Raw genomic sequence first — 17,285 nt, 5'->3', positions numbered from 1 at the left:
AATGTCTCTATCCTATAGGGAGCATGCATCCTAAGTCTATATTTTCTAAGACTCGGTCCTTAATTTTTGTCCTTAAGTGTCGCTAATGTTGTAGGGCTAAAAACAGTGTTTTCTAATTCCTAAGACTTCTATACGGATGTCACAAGGTTTTAGGGATCTAAAAGAAAATAAAAGTAATCCTAAATATATAATTGAAGTTTCTAAGGCCCTAAGGGTGGGAAGCGCACAATCATCTAGGCCCCTAAAGGTTTTCTAAGTTTTAGAAAGCTTACAGCGCCGGGGGCTATGACCCGGTGGTTCCGCCCGTAGCGCCCCTACCAGATGGGTAGGGACGACTGATGCTTGGATCCGATTGTCCTAGCTCCAGCTCCAAGTGTTCCTTATTCGTTGCTTTCCAAAAGGTACCTCGCCACAAAGGAAAGATAGGTATTAGAGTAGTTCTATAAATAAATAACAGTGTAAGGAAATGAAAAATGCAACAAAAACTAGAACGTACCTTTTATTATTTATTGGGTCGTATGTCTGTGGATCCTCCTTAGTTTGTAGATGTGCAGTACCGAAATGCGAGAGAGACAGTGAAGAAACTAGCAAAGCTAAGCAAAAGACGACTACATGCGAAGAATGTAAAAAGCACGAAAATCAAATACAAAAAGGGGTGTAGGCATTGTTGTTATTGGATACACTTCGTAGAAGTCAAGTGCATCCTATAACAGCAACAATGCCCTTTGATGTTCCCACTCCAAACGAGGCACTTGATACATTTGACATACCTACCCACGACACTCTAAACCAAACCCAAATCAACGAAGGGAAATAGACTTCTAAAACTGAACTAAAATAAGACTCTCTATTTGTTTTAGATTCATTCAAAATTCTATATATTTTTTTTAGATGTTAACCTTAAGGAAAACTAACTTAAGTAAGGATTAATTTTGCTCCAAAAAGTCACTAAAATATCCTCCACCACAAAGCTACCTAGAGCTTCAATTCTCTAAAACTCATCCTTAGCAATACATTTTAAGAGAATTTAGTTCAAGTTGGAAGGCGCTATGTGTACCCAAAAGACACTAGAGAGACCCTACTAAACAGGTCTAACTACAAAGTTATAAATTCAAAATTATTTGCACGAGCTTCTAAATGAACCACTACACAATATTTTACCAAAAGAAACCCACCAAACTTTCTTTTATTTTGACCCAAAATCCTACAACCAAAACCGACAATCGAGTGCCTCTCTTTTCATTTAGAGTGGGGTAGAAAACGCAAGGCTTTCTAATAAGAAGGTTGTATAAAACCTCTCGTTATAAGGCCTTCATGAAACTCGTCGCATAAAATCTTTCAAAACAAATCTAAAGCCAATGTTGAATCATCTAAACATAAGCAAATCAAAACTATATATTTTTTTTAAAACGTGAGGCAACATAATATTCGACTCATCACAACTTTCCAATACAAAATAAATCTAAGATCAATCATAAGTCCTTTTGATATAAGCAAACCAAATTATTATTTTTTTTTTTAATGTGAAGCGAACAAAACATCTTCCAACATGAAGCAACTTAAGAGATGCCCCGACATAATCAAAGGCAACTCATGAAGTTTCTTCAACCGACTTACAATTACTGAGGTGCAAAAGAGATGTAATTGAAAATTGTAGATGCCACTACTAAACATATATTAAACCCCTTTTCATAATTCTACTAAAGCCATCACAATAAATTCATACACCTTTAAGGATAAAAATCAAAGCCATACTTCCCAAAAGAAAAGTTTAAGAAGCATTTCAATGCGATCACCAAGATAACTTTCAAATGAAGATTCAACAGGTAAAAGAGAAACACGCTTCAAGCAAACATGGTAATACCTCGTTACTCACTGATTTTACCACTAAGCAAGCTTCCCACTATAAGATTTATGGTTCTCCTCAACCTCCACTCCATATATCATCAAATGTTATAAGAAAGCCTTCAACCGAAATTTATGAACTTGCTCTCATGCCAAGCATCTAACACCTTGCTAAAAGTTCCAAGTTAATTTCAAGAGGAAAGAAAGATAGAGAAAGATGGTTTGATGCCGATCTGTTTTCCAAAAGGTTAAGAAACATGCTGATGTAATTGCCAACATGGTTTTCGTATAAAGCTTAAATAGACGAAGAGAGGTATAGATTTAAAACAAGCATTAATGCATCTCAAAGCCTACCAACTCTTTGTGATTAAATATACTTCCAATAACACAAGTAGTACAACTTTGAGTTTATGAAACATGTGAATACTTTCCAATGAATTTCCATCCTGCTCATTATATGCCACCAAGAATCCAACAGAAGCTTTCAATACAAACTTGTAAACATGCCAAACATATGTCATTGCAAATCAAGAGCCCATCATAAAAAAAAAACTAATGGAATATAGATAAGACGTTTTGGAAGGTCATTAGTAAAGCTTTGAATACATACCAAGTTACTTCTCTCAATTCTACCATAGCCATCGTAATGAGATCACGAGCTCATGATAGTAATGATTGACATTACTTCTTCCAAAATTCATAGAGTTTATTTTTTTTTTACATAAACCAAATCATAGAATCTTCTTACATAAAGCAACTCGTAAAGCTCTTCATAAGTTATTCAACCATAAAGCAACTTTCAATGCCTTTTAGCACAAAATCATCCTCTAAAATTCACATAAAGCACCTCATACAATACATAAAAGAGACAATTCAAACTTCTTTTCTAACCATCATATAAAACCATGCCAACCACTTTATATCACAACAAACTACAAATGCATATATCAAGCTTTGCAAAAGATCGTAAGTCCATTTTCCAATTAATTCTTGAGTAGTGAACATGTAGATGTATTTGAAAGTCATAAATAAAATTTCTAAGCATGTGCCAACTCGTTCTTCATATCTCTACTAAAGTCACCATAAGAGGAACATAAACTTATTTCTTACAAAAGTAGTGAGAGAAGTTTGGTAAAAGCTGTAGGAATTTCTACAAAGAAGCCATGAAGGGTCCACTCAAATACCATAAACTTGAAACCCAACACATTAGTGAAAACACAACTTTTGGAAAGAATCTTTGATATTAATTTACTTTCTCTAAGTGTTAGAAACCGTGCTCCAACAATATAGCATAAATAACATCACATTTGATTTATAGAATGCATACCGATCCTCCAACGAATTTTACTTTCATGCTACATGCCGCCAAAAAATTCAAATAAATTTTTAACCCAAATTCATAAATTTATTCTTATGCCAAATATCCAATACTTGCCCAAAAAAAAGAATAATTGCAACTATCAAAGAAATTGTTCATAAAAAAAAAAAGTCATAAAATATATATATATATATATATATATATATATGTACATATGTGTGTATGTGTGTGTGTTCTTTAAGAAACATCACTCAAAGATAACACAAATTATTCCTCAGATAAGAAGCTTATTCTATGAGAAATCCATCTAAAGACAACACCTTTTTTTTAAAAGAAATAAGAAGTGAATGCTCATGTATGAAGTGAAGCATAAGTATATGCATGAATTTTCCAGAAATCACATCCCACCAAAATCTTGGAAGAGAAAAGCGTGACCCAACCTTCTTCAAAAACTCTTCCAAGAAAAAGAGAAGAAAACTTCTATAATGAATGTGCAGTAACAAAAATGATTGCAAACCCATTAAAGCTAAAAGTATCTAATTTATTTCATCACAAGGTACTTAACGGGATTAGAACATGTGAGTTGGAGACTTAATAATAAAAAAAAAGAGAGTTCTTGTAGTAGTAACGACGTTACTAAAAGTGCCGACGTAGAGATGTTAAACAATATTACACTACAAATAGATCACTGGAAGAAAGTCATAACACTGCCAAAGCTATAAATGGACGCATCATTAAACTAAGAAGAAAAAGCTCTTGTAGTCGAGAATTTTTTTATATCAAAATCTAGATAAATTTTGATGAAATTTCCTTCCTTCTAAGTTGTGATGTAAATGAGCGAGTTCACGTGTATGTATGAGATCATCACAATTGTATATTTCTTTTTATTAATGACAAGTCTTATTTTTTAAACAATCAAATCACGTCACACTGCCAATTGGTGAGAAATCGTTTGCTCAAAGAAATATAAATGGAAAAGAGATCATTGAATTAATGCATCATGCACTATAGCTTGCAACCTAAATTATCATAATCACAGGAAGTGTTAACCACATCACATGAAAGAAACTATGAGGGAATCTAACGAACTTAGTCATGTTAACCTATCACCAACATAGAAACAAAACGATATAAAATCTTTATACTAAATATGCTCACAAGGTATTTGGTAAAGAAATTTCATATGTAGACTTAATAAGTTACAATTGACTAAGCCTCACAACCTTCCCAAGATGGCATTCAAACAAACATTTGATGTGCATAATTTTTATAAAGAAGCGACATGATATCTTGTATATATTTTTAAGGCTCACACCTAGAATTCCTAAATAATGTTACACAAGGTAAATGTGGATTCACATACAAATTACTCATTTCGAAACAAACGAACTCAACAAGTTGTGTAGAAGCATAGATCAAACCAAGTTTAAGAGGAGATCTCAACCAAGCTTATTAAGTATTTCACTAAGAAAAGTTTGGAGGGAGTTTAGCAAACATAGTTATATCCAAACTTACAAGAAATAATGTAAAATCTTTGCATTCAAATATGCTCACCAAACACTTGGTTAAGTGAGTTCATATGCAAATTTAAGCTTCATGAATCACCAACAAAATATCACAACCTTCCTTAAAGACATTCCACCAAACACTTGGTGTGCAATGCTTGCAAAGTTAAATAAAACAAGTCAACATAAGAATAAAGGTTCACACCTAAATCACAACTAAACTACTCTAAACAATTCACCAAAATAAGCTCAAGCTCAACATGATAGTTACTTCATCAAGGAGATATGGATATAAAAACAAAAGGATAACCTAAAAAGGTTTATTCTCAAAAAAAATTTTTTTTTGAGTATAAAATGAGGGAAAGGTAGAGGAAGATCAATGGAAGAAGAAGAAGAAGAACCAGAAGAAGTGGGAGATCAAGTAGGAGAGGAAAAGGGAGATACTCACCCTGCAAGGAAAAGCTCGCTCGGTCCAGGCGAAGACTGCGGAGGCGAAGTCCAGGTCGGTCCGGGCAGTCAGCGTCGGGTAGGGGCTTCGCGAGCTGGGAGATCGGGCTCTGTCCAGTCGGCTTCGGGCAGGGGCTTCGCGAGCAGGGAGAGGCCGGCGTCGAACTCCTTCCTGGCTCGCGAGATCGGAGGAGAGAGTCGGGATCGAGAGAGAGGAGCGGGAGAGAGGAGCGGGAGAGGGGTAGAGCCGAATGCCGAGAGCGAGAGGCTTCGTTCTGAGTAAATCGCACTCGTCGCCGAAAGAGGAAGCCCGCCAAGCGTCGCCTCGTGCTCCATCTTCCGAAAACTTCCTGAAACGGCTCTCGTCGCTGCTCGACGTCTGCTCGAGTCGCAGAAAATCTCTGAGACGCGCGATTTCAGCCAAAACAAGGATTTGATCCAATCGCAGCCGTCGAGACGATTTCCTGATTTAGGAAATAAATTCAAAATACTAAGAAAGTCAAATGGCATTTCAGTGGAATTAAATTAAGCTGGATCAGATTAAAATTGGCTTAAGATTGGGTTAGACTCGAGCCCAATCTTGACTCGATTCGAGTCAATTTTGGTCTGAGCCGGCGCGACAAATAAATCAAGCGAAATTGAGTTCAGAATAATAATCAATTTAAATCAAATTAGGTACGACGCGACGAATATAAACTAATCGAGTCTAATTGAACTCATTCGAGTCTGATCCGGCTCGAGTCGGGTCGATTCGAGCTCGAATTGGGCTCGACGAGGTTCGATTAAACCGATCAAAGGTGCTTGAGCACGATCGAGCCGAAATCGAGGTCAACAATGATGGGCAACTTGACCCCAACAATAATTCTGAGGTTGCGAGCTTTGCTTTTGTTTTATGAGGATTTCATCGCGACAAAGAGTGAAGAGGATGTTAGAATGTCATAAATAAATTAAAAAAAAAAAGAGTGATGAGGAAGCCATGATGTAATCATTGTTAAAACTGTAGCACATAAGAGAAATTTTTTAGAAAATTTGTGGTAAGCCAACACATCTGAAGAAGAAATCCGATGATAGAGCCTTCCAAATTTACTAGAAAATTCATGGCAAGCCAACACATCTGAATAATAAATTCAATGAGAGAGCTTTCCAAACCAATCTGACAACTCTCATGAACAAAATGTCCACTCGGAAATTTCTTGTTTCACAAAAGAACAATTCGAGCATATGAATAAGCTTATTAAATCTCCTAAAGTTTTTCACTTCTTGCTCTCTGGCCGAACGAGGCAATTTTTTGATCACAACATTGTCTAGTGTCACACCTGAGTCACAAAGTTCTTTGGTTATTCATTCTACGACAATTAACCATATGTCAGGTTACTCACAATTGTTTCTTATACTCCATGTGCAACAAATAAAATATTAAAGTTGTTGATGGCTCTTTTTAAACCATAGCCATAATTGGCTCAATTAGAATTTTACCTTATCTCTATGATTAATGAGATTGCTGAGCATGAGATGGCAATTATTAATAATCTCCACTTAATATCTTCCAAGAGAGATCAGATTGGGGCAGTTTGTAATTATTATGCATCTTAGTGTTGCAAGTCTTGCTATTTCATTAGCCAAAGGAAGAGATGTAATGTTTAGATGTCAAAGACCATTAATGTTTCAAGGGGAATAGGATTTGAATTGCTACAAAAATTCAAAGTCATCCACCCAATTTTATTTTTGTCCAACATCTCCAACTTAGAAGGCAAGTCTTTCAGCTTCGGGCAATAAGATAGGTCCAGTTCAATTAAACAAGGAAACAAACGTCCATCTTCAGCAGCTACTCCTGCCTCAAACCAATCCTCTAATGCTTTTAATTTGAAAATATGTAACACATCTAGCAATGGAAAGACACGATATTTATCATTACCATTAAATTTACTTTTGGGCCATTTTACTTTCAGCATCCAAACAAGTTTTAGAGACTTGAGGAAGGGAAGTTGCCCAAAAGGTGGAAGAGTTTCACATTCCAAGCAACTTGTCAATTCGATTTTCTCTAGATTGAAGATTGGATTGACATTGTTCATCCATATTGCAGACCTTGCACCCATGTATCTCTTTATGCTCAGATTCCTTAGATATTTTGACAGCTAAAGGTTTTCGAGCACGTTTTCAGCGAAATCAAAGTTTCCTCGAATTAGTGAAATTCCAAGATAAGGTTAAATCTGTGAACCTCCTCTTGGCACATTATTTGGCACTACAAGCTTCCTCGACATCCTTAATTTTCAAGGCAATTGATTCCTAATTTGCAAAGATCATTCATATTCTCTAGCTCCCCAATTCTATAACCACTCACATCTCTAAAAGAAAAGTTCTTGAAGAGACTTTAGCTTCCCATTCTCACTTATCGATAAAATCCAATCCTTGGTTAATCTTAGGTGATGCGAGTTATTAATGTCATTAGAAATCTTGGCCGTATACTCAATGTATCCTTTTTAATACATATGCATTATAATCGTAGCTTTTCGATGCTTGGGATGTTTTAACAAGTGCACTGTAAAGATCCTGATTAGAATATTTACCGGACATGAAAAGAGAATGCAAACATTTAAATTTCCAAATCCTTCTTAAGACGTCAAGCTCTGTAGTTTGAATAGACAAATGTTGACGAGTCATAGGAATCATAGAAGGCAACTTCATACCATCCTTCTTGTTTATAAACGGACTACGCCAATTTATGTAATAAATCATACATCTTGTATTATGAAAAGATTTTTCAACGATTAAAAACTCGTCAAAAAATATTTTTCTTATCAGAACACCATAGTGCCTCCCTCCGATATCCTCTATATTCTTTCTTTCAAAATTAGGAGGCTGAATGAAATCCAATGCAATTCACATTCGAACTAAATCATCTTTATGAAACTTATGATTTTTTGGGCTAGTTGTACGGGTCAACAAGCCCCCCAATAAATGTGATACACGTCTAAAGTGTATTACGTTTATTGCGACGTGGTTGATGATCTTTAGTAGCTTTCTTTTCGCACATTCGTCATTATTATAACTACTTTTGACACATTTTCTCCTTTTTCGTGTAAAGGAAAATGTTTCGTTCGGAGCGACCAGATGATTTGTCACTAGGAGAGCCTAGTGAGGTTGCCATTTGGGACGTGATTTACAGACAGGATTCCCAGAGAGATACAGATGTTCGAGACACGTTAGAGCTATAGGAGCACATGCTGCGGGGGCGTGACATCTTTCAGAGTTTCTTCACCCGCTTTCCCCTACTTTTAGAGTGTTTTATGGATTCTATTGTATTTGAGAACCTTGACAGTTGGGTCACCATCCTTAGACTGCTGTGCGGGGAGTATCACCTGCTTGAGAATTCAGTTACCCAGGTCAGTTGGGGTACTTGTGATGTTCTAGTGCCTGCTGCAGACATAGTTGGGTCAGTTGGGTAGTCGAGCTTACTTAGCCACCGTCAAATACAATCGTCACTTTTAGAGTGGCCGAGGAACCACCGTTAGACAAATTCAGAGCCCAATCAGCGGCTATATTTGTTGGGCTCGGTACATCTTCAGGCACACAGAGGCACATTGAAGGATGTAGGTATTTATGAGGCTATATATACCTCTTTGTTTGATTACGGACGTCTTCCTATTTCATGGGCCCATATCTTAGTGAAGTTTTGGGATGCGAGTAGCAATACCTTTCGGGTTGGAGCGGACGAGCTTACTGTGATGCTCTCAGACTTGCAGATATTGTCCGGGTTGCCAGTTTTTGGACACCATTTTGAGTAGTATGTGCCTTCAGAGTAGTTATTTTGTCGGGTTCCCTCAACAGATGGAGACAGGAGAGACAGGTTGATGGTGTTGGATGTCTATCATGTGCTCTTTTAGCCCTACAGACGACTGTACAGAGCCTCAGAGTTGTTAGCACGTGCTAGAGTAGGGCATGCCTCTGGGTTTGTAGTTTTGTTCAGCATGACTAACTGAGTACTATTGCGACTTCACAACCTGACCCATTCGGTCTCATCTTGCAGCGCAACGATTTGTTGTCTGAGGAGACTATCGAGCCGTCTTTTACAGCCAATCACGCTTCTCCAGCTTTGTTAGGCGTTGGTGAGGACTTGTTCTTGACACGATTTTTAGTTACCTGGCTCGGCACCTTTGTATTTTCATTAAGGGTAGGATTTGTTAGCTATAGTGCTCTCTTAGCCGGCACCCAGTTGTCACAGGGGCAACATCATTCTTTGACACCAATAATACTTGCAAAGATTTACAGATCTCTCCGGGTTGCTTCTAAGGCAACTTCACTTGAGCTACCGAACCAAACCTTTCTATGGCACTACTTATATGGATGGATTCATCTGCACATACTTGGAGCCTTTTCTTGCTTGAAGTGTCCTCTGTACTTTTTAGTACGGGGATATGCAATTATACTTCAGCTGTCCCAGGTGTGTGCAACCTTAGAGTCAGAGAGGATTCACCTCATTTTCTTCGCCTCACACCTTGTTACTAACAGGTTTTCCTTGGTATACCTGCTAGATGCAGTCAGTTTGCCGCCCCACCTGAGGGGCACAGTAGTTACATACAGGCATGACCGGCAAGGGAGGTGTATGCTCATACGTAGCAGGCAAGTTCTAGCGGTTATTGAGTATCTGATCAGCATGTACCCAGGTTGATTGTGTCACTGTTCAGGCAGTACAGTCACTTTGAAGCGCTACCAGCCCAATAGGGTGGCTAGACAGTTCGGGTTCTCTCAGGTTACAACATACGATGGATGACCACTGGTTCCAGGAGTTGCAGATGTGCGGAGTATGTACACCGTCTCGCAGGAGACTTTTTTCCACGCTGCAGCTTTGACGTGGCTGTACTTGTTGAGGCTTGGGATATGTTCTAGTTTTTTTTAGCTCATTCGTCCAGTCACACAGGAGTTAGCTACACTCAGTTGTCTTAGGTATGACTATCTTTCAGACATGTCTTAGAGCACGATGCTAGGAGGTAAGAGCGCTAGGTATGGGAGCTTAGAGTTTCAAGGGGACATTGGTTCCGTCGGGTCTTTTTTGAGGCTGCTGGTGACAGATGTACTTCTCTACCATTCTCCCATTTCTTTCTTGTCAGCACTTAATTTAATAAATATTTGATCATTTGATATATGTCTCGTTAGTGCTGTGACACACACTAAGGCCCGTACTACTACTGGGGCCATTAATCCTTCTCTAGTCAGAGCTCTGGCTGTGACACCTGTGCCACATCGCACAGATACTTCTTGGCCTTCCTGCATATGTGTTGGTTCTCAGCGTGCCACTTCTTTAGAAGGTCTACGTTCGTTCTCCTCCCAAGGATCTTGGGGAGGGTTCACAGGGGCCGATGAGGTAAGGCTTCACGTGCTATAGTACACAGGGACAGACTGACGACTTCTTTTTTCTAGTGGACCCCTACCAGTCTTTTTGGCCTGAGGAATCTTCAAGGGTCGGTGCAGCCTCACTTACAGAGTTCTTTGGGAAGCCTTCGCACACATCGACGACCTTAATCTTGGTGCTTGTGGAGTTATCTTTCTTCCCCGAGAGTCATCCCGCTGACTCTGCGAGCCCTCCTGTTCCTGCAACTTACCAGGCCGATTATGCGAGCCCTTTGACAGGTACATGTTAATTTATTTTAATACAATATTATATATGTCATTATATTAATTGCTTGCAATTATTTGTGTAGTGCCTGCGGGAGTTGACTACACTTTGGATCTTCAGTGCTACGTTCCCTTACTACCAAACCCCAAGACCACTACAGATGTAGTTGCTTGGTAGTGCTTTTGAGGGACTTGATTTCTCTCATTGACCCGAGATCTCTGGAGTTTTGGGTCGAGTTTGTTTGTTCCACTGACTGGCTCGGCCTCCTTGCTGATTTTAGGGCAGAAACCAACAAGCTACTTTTCTGGGAGGCGATGTGTCGAGAGATAGTCCTGCGTCTGGAGACTGAAGCCCCTCTCGATTATTCGGGCCAGAGTTACACTTCCACAGTTAGAGGAGAGGGTTGTCAGTCGTAGGGCGGTGGTTGACAACGCCCATGATCGACTAGACAACAGTGCAGAGTCTCTTAGGAGATACCGTCAGAGCTCTTCTGGCATGACCCAGGAGTTAGACGGGCTGACAGCCCGCATGCAAGATCTTTGGAGGGACTTCAGACATGTGATGTCCTGGAGGTTTCAATTATGGGAGGGGCGTGACCGACGGGACCGTCTCACTAGGAGGGAGGAGCAATGCCACTGATTATCTTCTGCTGTAAAGATCGGTGGCGCTGGAAATATCACAAAGATTAATTTTTTCAAAATTCTAACTTTGATGAAAATTTGTCTTTTTCAAGAATGTTGCAACAAGAATAATTGAATTTGCTGCGAGCACAATATTGTTTGGCTTAAGATAATTTGGATTTGTTTGAAAATGATTTCATTTAAACTGACAAAATTTAATTTTAAATTGGATAGACGCAAGTTTGAATTCTAATAATAAAACTGAAACTATTCCTATTAAAATAACAGATTTTGCAACTGCTTAAAACTCAACGAGGTCTTCTGTAACCCGGGATAAATGAAGCAGTTTTTTGAGGTGATGAGAGCACCTAAATAGAACAGGACTTGAGAGTTGGTAGTTCTGGCAATGGAAAGACAATTATTGGGTGTAAATGGGTGTTCACTGTGAAGTTCAATTCCGATGAGACTCTGATTGTTAGTCATGGGGTTCACACAAATTTAGGTCATTTGATTATATTGATATTTGCAATAGTGGTAAAACTTAACTTAATGAAAATCATACTTATGCACTTAATTTTAATTGGCTTCTACAATAACTTGATGTCAAGAATTCCTTCCTCGATGGAGATTGAGAAGAAGTTTTATATGGATATTCCATTAAGGTTTGAAGAAAATTTTGACTCGAAAGTGTTGGTTGAATAGAACTCTTCGTTTATCTTAATAGATAATGATTTGACTAAGTTTAGTCAATTGAGGGAAAGTTTGGCCACTTAATTTGAGATCAATTATTTTGATCTACTTATATAGTCTGATACACCAATAGATCCCAAACGTTGTCTGAGATAGCTTTTGTCACGAGCCTAGTGAGATAATTTATGTAATCTTCTAAGAAAGAGCATCTTGAGGCTTACCTGTCATATATACCTCAGAATTGAAGAAGTAAAAAAAAAACGCCTTTTTTTCTAGAAAAAATTGTGGAGAGGTTTGAAGTCCAATGATGCTAACTGGGAAGGTTCTACCTCAGATGGAAGAGTGACAAAATGATATTGCACATATGTATGAATTTGAATGTTTATTTACAATCTTATGATTCTTATCTTGACATAATCAATATGGATGATTCTGTCAAGGTACGAAGAAATTAGGATGGAGATGTGAAAATGAAAGGCTTGGTGCTTGTGTTAATGCTGGTGCTGACATAATTGTGAAATAAAAAATTCTAATTACGCCAATAAATATTCTGATTTGTAATTTTCTATAAAAAGAGAATTACTTTATATCAATGCAGCTTCTATCTTATAGATTCCGTGCATAGTTTTGTAAGAATTTTGGGTTAATTTAAAAAAAAAATAAAAAAAATCTCTTGCGCTTTCAACTTTAAATCTCTCTCTCTCTCTCTCTCTCTCATATATATATATATATATATATCTTGGTAGTTTGCCTTAGCATGTTATGGAGGTCTCTCAAAGAATTGAACTGTGTATGTTGAATCTATTTAAGACTATTTGGATATGCTTCAATATTTTGAAGTTTCTCTCTTTCAGAATGTGTGCAGATTGCCATCTACCTGGCACACTTTGCATGTGGACAGATTGCACTACATGCTTTGAGAGTTGTGCCAGTGCAGCCGGGGAATGCGGCTGTTTAGGAGGTGCCGGTGAAGCTGGGCTACCTCTTCTTTTCATTATGGGACTTATTGTGTTGGGTCTATTCACCATTGTAGGCATATTCTACAGTGTGCTTGTTGCCACCATGGTTGGTCAGAGAATTTGGCAGCGGCATTATCACATACTTGCTAAAAGGATGCTAACCAAAGTAAGTATCACTCTATTCGTAGGTTAATCTATACTTGCCATACCAGCCTAGTTAATAATTTCTAACATTTATTGCTATGCGACATGCTCAAAAACATAATTCTGAATACTACCAATTATTCAATACGCGTGATTAATTGCAGGAATACGTGGTGGAGGATGTAGACAATGAGATGACAGATGGGAATTGGTCTCCACCACCTGTTCCTCCAGAGCATGCACAACAATTGAAGTCACTTGGATTGCTATAAATCTTTTCCCTTTTTCATACCAACTCATTGAATATAGTGATTCTTATTGCTAAACTGGCAAAACGTCAAGAGATATTGCCTGATTCAGAGATAGAGAATGTTCCTAGGAACGTTTTTACTCGGTTTACTCTTACGATGAACAGAAAAAAAAAAAAAAAAACAGGGTGTACGATGAAAAAAAAAAAAAAAAAAAAACAGGGTGTAATTTGTAAATGTTTATCTTTTTGTATGCAATATGTTGTATTATGGTCAACAACCATCGTGTTGTAATTCCGTTTTTTTTCTCTGCCCCCCTTACCCAACATTTCTTGGCTGCAGTCTTTCGATGGCATCTGATTGCTGAATATCAATGTTCAGAAAATTACTTGGCTTGATTTTTTATCTAGTTTAATGATAGAAATTTGGGTGAAAACAAGGAAATGGCCATGGGAGGAGATATGTTGAGCATTTAAATAGTAAAACGCAGAGTTACACTAGGTTTTCTGTACCGGGTGTTTGCTTGGTTTATTTGATTATTTAATCATTTTGTATAATTGAACTGATCTTGCTTAGGGAATTTTCAATCAAATTCCAAACGCTTGAATGGTATTGCTCGCGAGCTCCAACCGAACGGTAAAACTTCCGCTATTTGGTTTCTGGTGAATAGTGGGACTCCAATATTGGCGTTGCTATGTTCATCTCAGTTTTTTTTTTGTCTCTACCGAACTTGTTGAAGAAACGTGCGAAAGAAGAGAACTACCGTTGCTTTCGTAGAAGGGGGGCGAAATGTAGTTTGATTGGAGATGAATTACAGCATTTTTTAGTTTCACAACATTTTGGAGTGAACAAAAAAAAGAGATCTTCGGTTGGAGATGCCCTTGCATGCTACACGCAAACTTTTGTCTTGCCACCATATGGTCTTTTCCAGATATCCAATAATCTTAAAATTTTGAAAGGGGCTGCGATGAATTTAAGTAAACTAGAAAACAATTTGATTAATAGTTGTGTTATGGAGCATTTGAGGAGATGAAGGGGGTTTATCATCACAGGATTGAATAATAATGTTGTATGCCCATAAATAATATTAGAGCATCCCACAACACGTGATTTTTAACATAATAAATTTGAAAAAGGGTCAAAATCATTGGCCTTGACTTTGTTCAAATAATTCAATTAGTTTGATTTTTATGGTATACAAAATGAAATTTTTATTTTTTTGGTAAATGGACATGACATTAATATATATTAGTAGATGTGAATTGTGAAATATGCTTTTTTGGCTGGGAGTTAAAAATTGTTTTGTTGTTCTTCTTATACGATTGAAGACTGATGATTAAGTAGGTTGGTATTTGTACTTGCTTAGATGAATTGGTCTTATGAAGATAGTTTAAGTGATGGTGATGATGTGTGCTAGTATTGGTGATAATGATGAGTGTTAATTCTTTTGGTGATGGTTGGCATTTGTATTAGTGGCGACATAAGAAATGGCTTAGTTAGAGCTGACAGGTGTTGACTTTATTAGTAGCGGTCGGCATTAATCTTCTTAGTAATGGAAGGCGTTGATCTTTTTTATGATGGCAAGCATCAAACCTTGTTTGTGGCATTAGAATTTTGTTGGCATTGTTTAGGCAATGAATGTCGACCTTAGTGGCTACGACTAGTGTTAGTATTATTAATGATAGTGGACATCAACATTATTGGTGACAACGAGCATCATAAGTGTTGGCAATGGCAACCATTAGTGTTGATGGTGATGGTAGCTGGCAACACTAATGGTGATGGAAAATGTCGGGTATTAAGGGTCAAATCTCTAAAATTCTCAAAGTGTTGGAGTTTTATCTACCAAAGTCTTATTTAAACAACCCCCCCCTTCAGTCATCTCTCAAGATAATTTTTAAAAAAAATTCTCTTTTAAATCTTGTAATTATCTGTTTGAGTTACTGATAATCATTAATATACAAAATAAATGAATATAGTGAAAACAACTTTTTTTTCATTTATTATTAAAATATATATACTTATAGTTCATATTCCCAAAATGATTATGCATAATAGCTATGAATATTCTTTCTTGCATCAATCCATCCTAATACATTCATGATTAAAAATTAAACAATAAAAACTAAAATACATGTAATCTTTGATTGAAATATTTTCTCTCTACCAAATCCTTATCCTCCCCTAAAATTGTGTAAATCAAATATAATTAGTTCAATGCTCAATAGATTTTTAGAACCTACAACTGTTATCAATACACGAGAATAGAAACAATGTGTATATAATCATTCAATTCAAATCAATATGAATAACAATAATTACTATGAGCAGTAGAAATAAATGCAACTAATATCAATTAGCAAGCAATGTTAATTAATGTGATTAATAGTCATTGGATGATCAATAGACTTCATTATTTCTATATTAGTGGCATTTACAATATCATATAAAACTATGAGTCTTTGCATGTACATGTTTTTAGATTAGAAGTTTATATGTTGTATTAGTATAATTATCATGTCTATCAGTTCAAATGGGTTCTAACTTTGTTTTATCAATTATCAATATAGATTAATGTGATAGATGCTATTTTTTATGTCATTTTATTTTTGTTGGTGTGTCTATTGTATCATGTATCTATTTCCATGCATTTCAAATTATACCAATACATGTTTATCATGTGTTCATAACATGTATTATATAGAAATACCATGTATCATATCACATGTATCATGCATCATATTTTAATATCACTATATCATGTGTCTTGTACATATGTTAGTCTCAGCATATATCCTGTTCATGGATCACGTCATATCATAAATTTTATGCATATATTATATCATGTTATATCATGTCATGTCATATATATGAAATCATGGCAAGTATGCATATAGTAACATATTTACATTAATGTTATTTAGGATATCTAACAAATCATATGATTTATAGATTGACCCTACTAGTCATAATAGGGTGGCTTCTTGTAAGAGTTGTCACTCCTGGCTACTAGTGTATCTTGTTTTTTTATGACTCATATCTTTTATCTTCTCTTGTACCTTATATATTGGGATTACACCAAAAATACATTTTTTAAAAGAAAGCTTGCCAGCTTCCTATATAGGGTATCTTGCTCTAGCCAATCTGAATGAGTCAATAACTAGGTAACCTTTCTTACAGTTACACAAGCATGCCATATTATATGCTCACTAATGATAATTACATGCATTCTTGATCATGTATGCATCTAGTGTAGTTAACATGTAGATCATTCTAGTACTATGATATCAATATGTACTTCCCACAAGTGCCCTTATTTTACTATGCATGCCATGTCATGTTGTTGACCTCATTTTTGTATGAGGTCATTAAGGATCCATCTAGATTCTAGATCGATCCTGATCCAAGTCAATCCAGATCTAAATTCAATTCAAGCCTCAATGAAAATCTAAAATCCAACCCAGTTCAGAACTCAAACTCCAGTTTAGGTATTGATCCTACCTGTGAGTTAGCTCTGATCCTATCCAGTCATTAATAATCACCAAAATGATTATAGATGATTTGGATACTCAAACTTAATCAATCAAACTCAAAATCTAGATCAATTCCAAAATTCAGACTCAAATCCAAAGTCTAGAAGTCATGTCCTAAAGGCCTTTTTGAGTGAAAATTTAAACACTTTGAAACCCTATCAGATGACCTCTGATTCAGGGTCTATCAATTGCATAATGATGGGACATGTCTCTGGAGGAAACCCTCCAAACTTGAGCCCATTCTGAGGTCTCTAACCCCAGAAACTTAATCAAAATCCAAAGGCTGCAAAACCTTCAAATATTAACAGCCCAGGCAACTGGACTTGCCATTAAGAAGATTATGATCCTAGAGCTTTCTCCAA

General features: G+C 36.8%; 1 protein-coding gene across 1 annotated transcript in view; it reads left to right on the top strand.

Annotated features, from left to right (window-relative positions):
- LOC110115989 overlaps positions 1-13,569 on the top strand; it is a 34,908-nt gene extending 21,339 nt beyond the window's left edge. Inside the window, exons 6-7 of the mRNA XM_020849413.2 lie at positions 12,894-13,164; positions 13,307-13,569. Coding sequence (XP_020705072.1) covers positions 12,894-13,164; positions 13,307-13,414 — 379 coding nt within the window. The 3' untranslated portion in view covers positions 13,415-13,569. The remainder of the gene's footprint in view (positions 1-12,893; positions 13,165-13,306) is intronic.
- The last annotated feature ends 3,716 nt before the right edge of the window (positions 13,570-17,285 follow it).

This window comes from Dendrobium catenatum, unplaced genomic scaffold (assembly GCF_001605985.2).
Source record: "Dendrobium catenatum unplaced genomic scaffold, ASM160598v2 fragScaff_scaffold_1698, whole genome shotgun sequence".
In the NCBI taxonomy this organism is placed as follows: domain Eukaryota; kingdom Viridiplantae; phylum Streptophyta; class Magnoliopsida; order Asparagales; family Orchidaceae; genus Dendrobium; species Dendrobium catenatum.
The sequence above is the reverse complement of the archived record's forward strand: the minus strand, read 5'-3'. Positions and strand labels throughout refer to the sequence as shown.